The sequence below is a fragment of the Mytilus californianus genome, unplaced genomic scaffold (assembly GCF_021869535.1).
Source record: "Mytilus californianus isolate M0D057914Y unplaced genomic scaffold, xbMytCali1.0.p SCAF_2, whole genome shotgun sequence".
Lineage (NCBI taxonomy): Eukaryota > Metazoa > Mollusca > Bivalvia > Mytilida > Mytilidae > Mytilus > Mytilus californianus.
In genome coordinates, this window is record NW_026262668.1 from 55,183,939 (window position 1) to 55,186,208 (window position 2,270).

Genomic DNA, 2,270 nt, shown 5'->3' on the forward strand with positions numbered 1-2,270 from the left:
CTAATTCTCCAATTTGTTTGTTTTTTAATCTTTTAAGGTAATTTTCTTTGATTGAGTAAAATAAAAAGGGTTAATTTCCTAATTCTTTGAAAATTATGGGTCATTGACGTATGGCGAAATCTCTTTTCCTTGTTACATGATTACAAAGATAAAGATTGACCAGTTATGGTAAAAATATCATGTGTGATGTTATAGTGACGCCATGAACATGTCATATCTGATAAATTGGATAGGAAAGTGCCATTTTACACATATTTTTATCTTTTTGTGTTTCTTGGGGAAAGGATGGGGTAAAACTATAGATATTCAAATTGCATATCTGACTCGATCATAGAAACATCACAGTATGCTATACTTTGTGAGAAAAGTTACTTGATAAGCATATTGCTTATACATTTAGCTTACAAAAGAATAAATACAATGATCTCTATATGAGGATTTTTGAGAAGTTTTTATAGATTTTTTAATGTGCAAAACATGTAAAGGTCTGAAGCAAAACTCAAATATATCATAACTGATATCTGAAAGACTTGTCTGTCCTTCTTTGTTTTCCGTTGTTATCTCTGACATAATCTTGTTCTTCAAAACAATTGTTCATCCCTGAATACAATTTAACCTTAATGCAAGTTATATGTGATTATTGTGTATGTCTTTATTGATAACAAGTAAACAATAGAGAAGCAATCGCATTTTTAACCATGTTACAAAGACTTATGTTGAAAACTCACACTTCTGCTACATGTACATGATGTCAAATTGATATTTTTCATGAAAATAATCACAGAACTTCCAGTCTACTCCATTCAAAAATATATCTTTGTATAAAAAATATCACCTACATAAATAACAATCACACTTCCGTTAACAGTTTATCATCATTAATACTGCGACGATTTCCATTAATTCTCAACGAACCTCTAGCAATTAGTGACAGACGTCGAACGTTACTATCTTCTATATAAAATCCTGGAGTAAGACAACATGGACAGAATAATTCCTGAAAGTTTCTCCAAAATATTGTGTTAAATATGCAATAGATAATAAAATTAACACCGGTATTGATTAACAATAACAAATCTGTGATTTCACGTATACCACGAGCTAAATAATTTTCCTCATAATACCCGAGTCCAAGACACGTAGACATGATGGCATCTGGAACTATACAAATAAGAAAAACTATTATGATAACAATCAACATCACAGTTATTCGGTGTTTCCGACGACCAAGTCTACATCGTCGTATTCCGTATAGAATGCAAGTATTTAGAATAATGAGTAGGAATAAAGGAATGATGGAACGCACAAAGTAATGTAACCAATTAAATGTTTTAGCAAACGTTTCATTTGCCCATAAATCTGTTAGATGAAGATCGTAGCTTATACTTTGTGTCGTATTTTGTAAAACTTCTATAGTTTTATATCGCATAGCGTATGGAACAGAAAATACCATCATTATCACAAAAACTGTTGTTGATATTGTTTTGGCACGTGATATTGAACACAATCGTTTAACTCTAGTCGGATGACACACATATATGTACCGCTCAAAAGCAACCGAAACGGTTAGCCAGGCAGAAACACATAATGATGCATTAAATATATAGTGAGCGTAAGGATATACAAATCCTAAGGCTTTATTTCCGGTTGATGGATCTACTTCTGAAAGTAGTATAACAAGAAAGTAGAGAACATCACTGAGAATTTTGATGCAATCAGATATCGCCAATGAGAGAAGATATATATTTGTAGATGAACGCATTTGCTTCTGACACATGACGATTATTCCGAGGATATTTCCAATCATACCAAGAACACATACGGTTGGAAAGAATATCAGACCTGTCACAAATCGGGCTTGATAATAAAATTCCTTGAACTCAATTGGCTGTTCTGGTTGATTGGCCACAACACAGTTTTGACATCCCATTGCTGTGAATCGTCAATTCCTCCTCATATTATAACTGAAATGATAAGAAATGGTGTTAAAACAGAACTATAATATCGTTCCTTTACATCTGTAAGATAAAATATATTTTCTTTTTGACCAAAACGCTTTTACCGAACCCGATATCAGCGCAAAACGAAGAACACAAAACGGCACTGGAAAAACTTATAGCTATTTGACAAGTGAACATTATAAACAAGCAGCACCTAAAATTGCATCTTATGATGCGACAGACGGCATATATTTTACGAAAAATAGAAATGTAATAATAATTAGAGCATAACCATTTGTGATAACTGAGTGGAGAAGGGCAAAATGTTGT

General features: G+C 32.4%; 1 protein-coding gene across 1 annotated transcript; it reads right to left on the reverse strand.

Annotated features, from left to right (window-relative positions):
• Positions 1 to 729: 729 nt before the first annotated feature.
• Positions 730 to 1,947, reverse strand: LOC127730059 (FMRFamide receptor-like). Its single transcript, XM_052238110.1, has one exon. It carries the CDS (start codon positions 1,928 to 1,930, stop codon positions 851 to 853), a length of 1,080 nt encoding a protein of 359 aa, XP_052094070.1. The 5' UTR covers positions 1,931 to 1,947; the 3' UTR covers positions 730 to 850.
• Between the last annotated feature and the right edge of the window lie 323 nt (positions 1,948 to 2,270).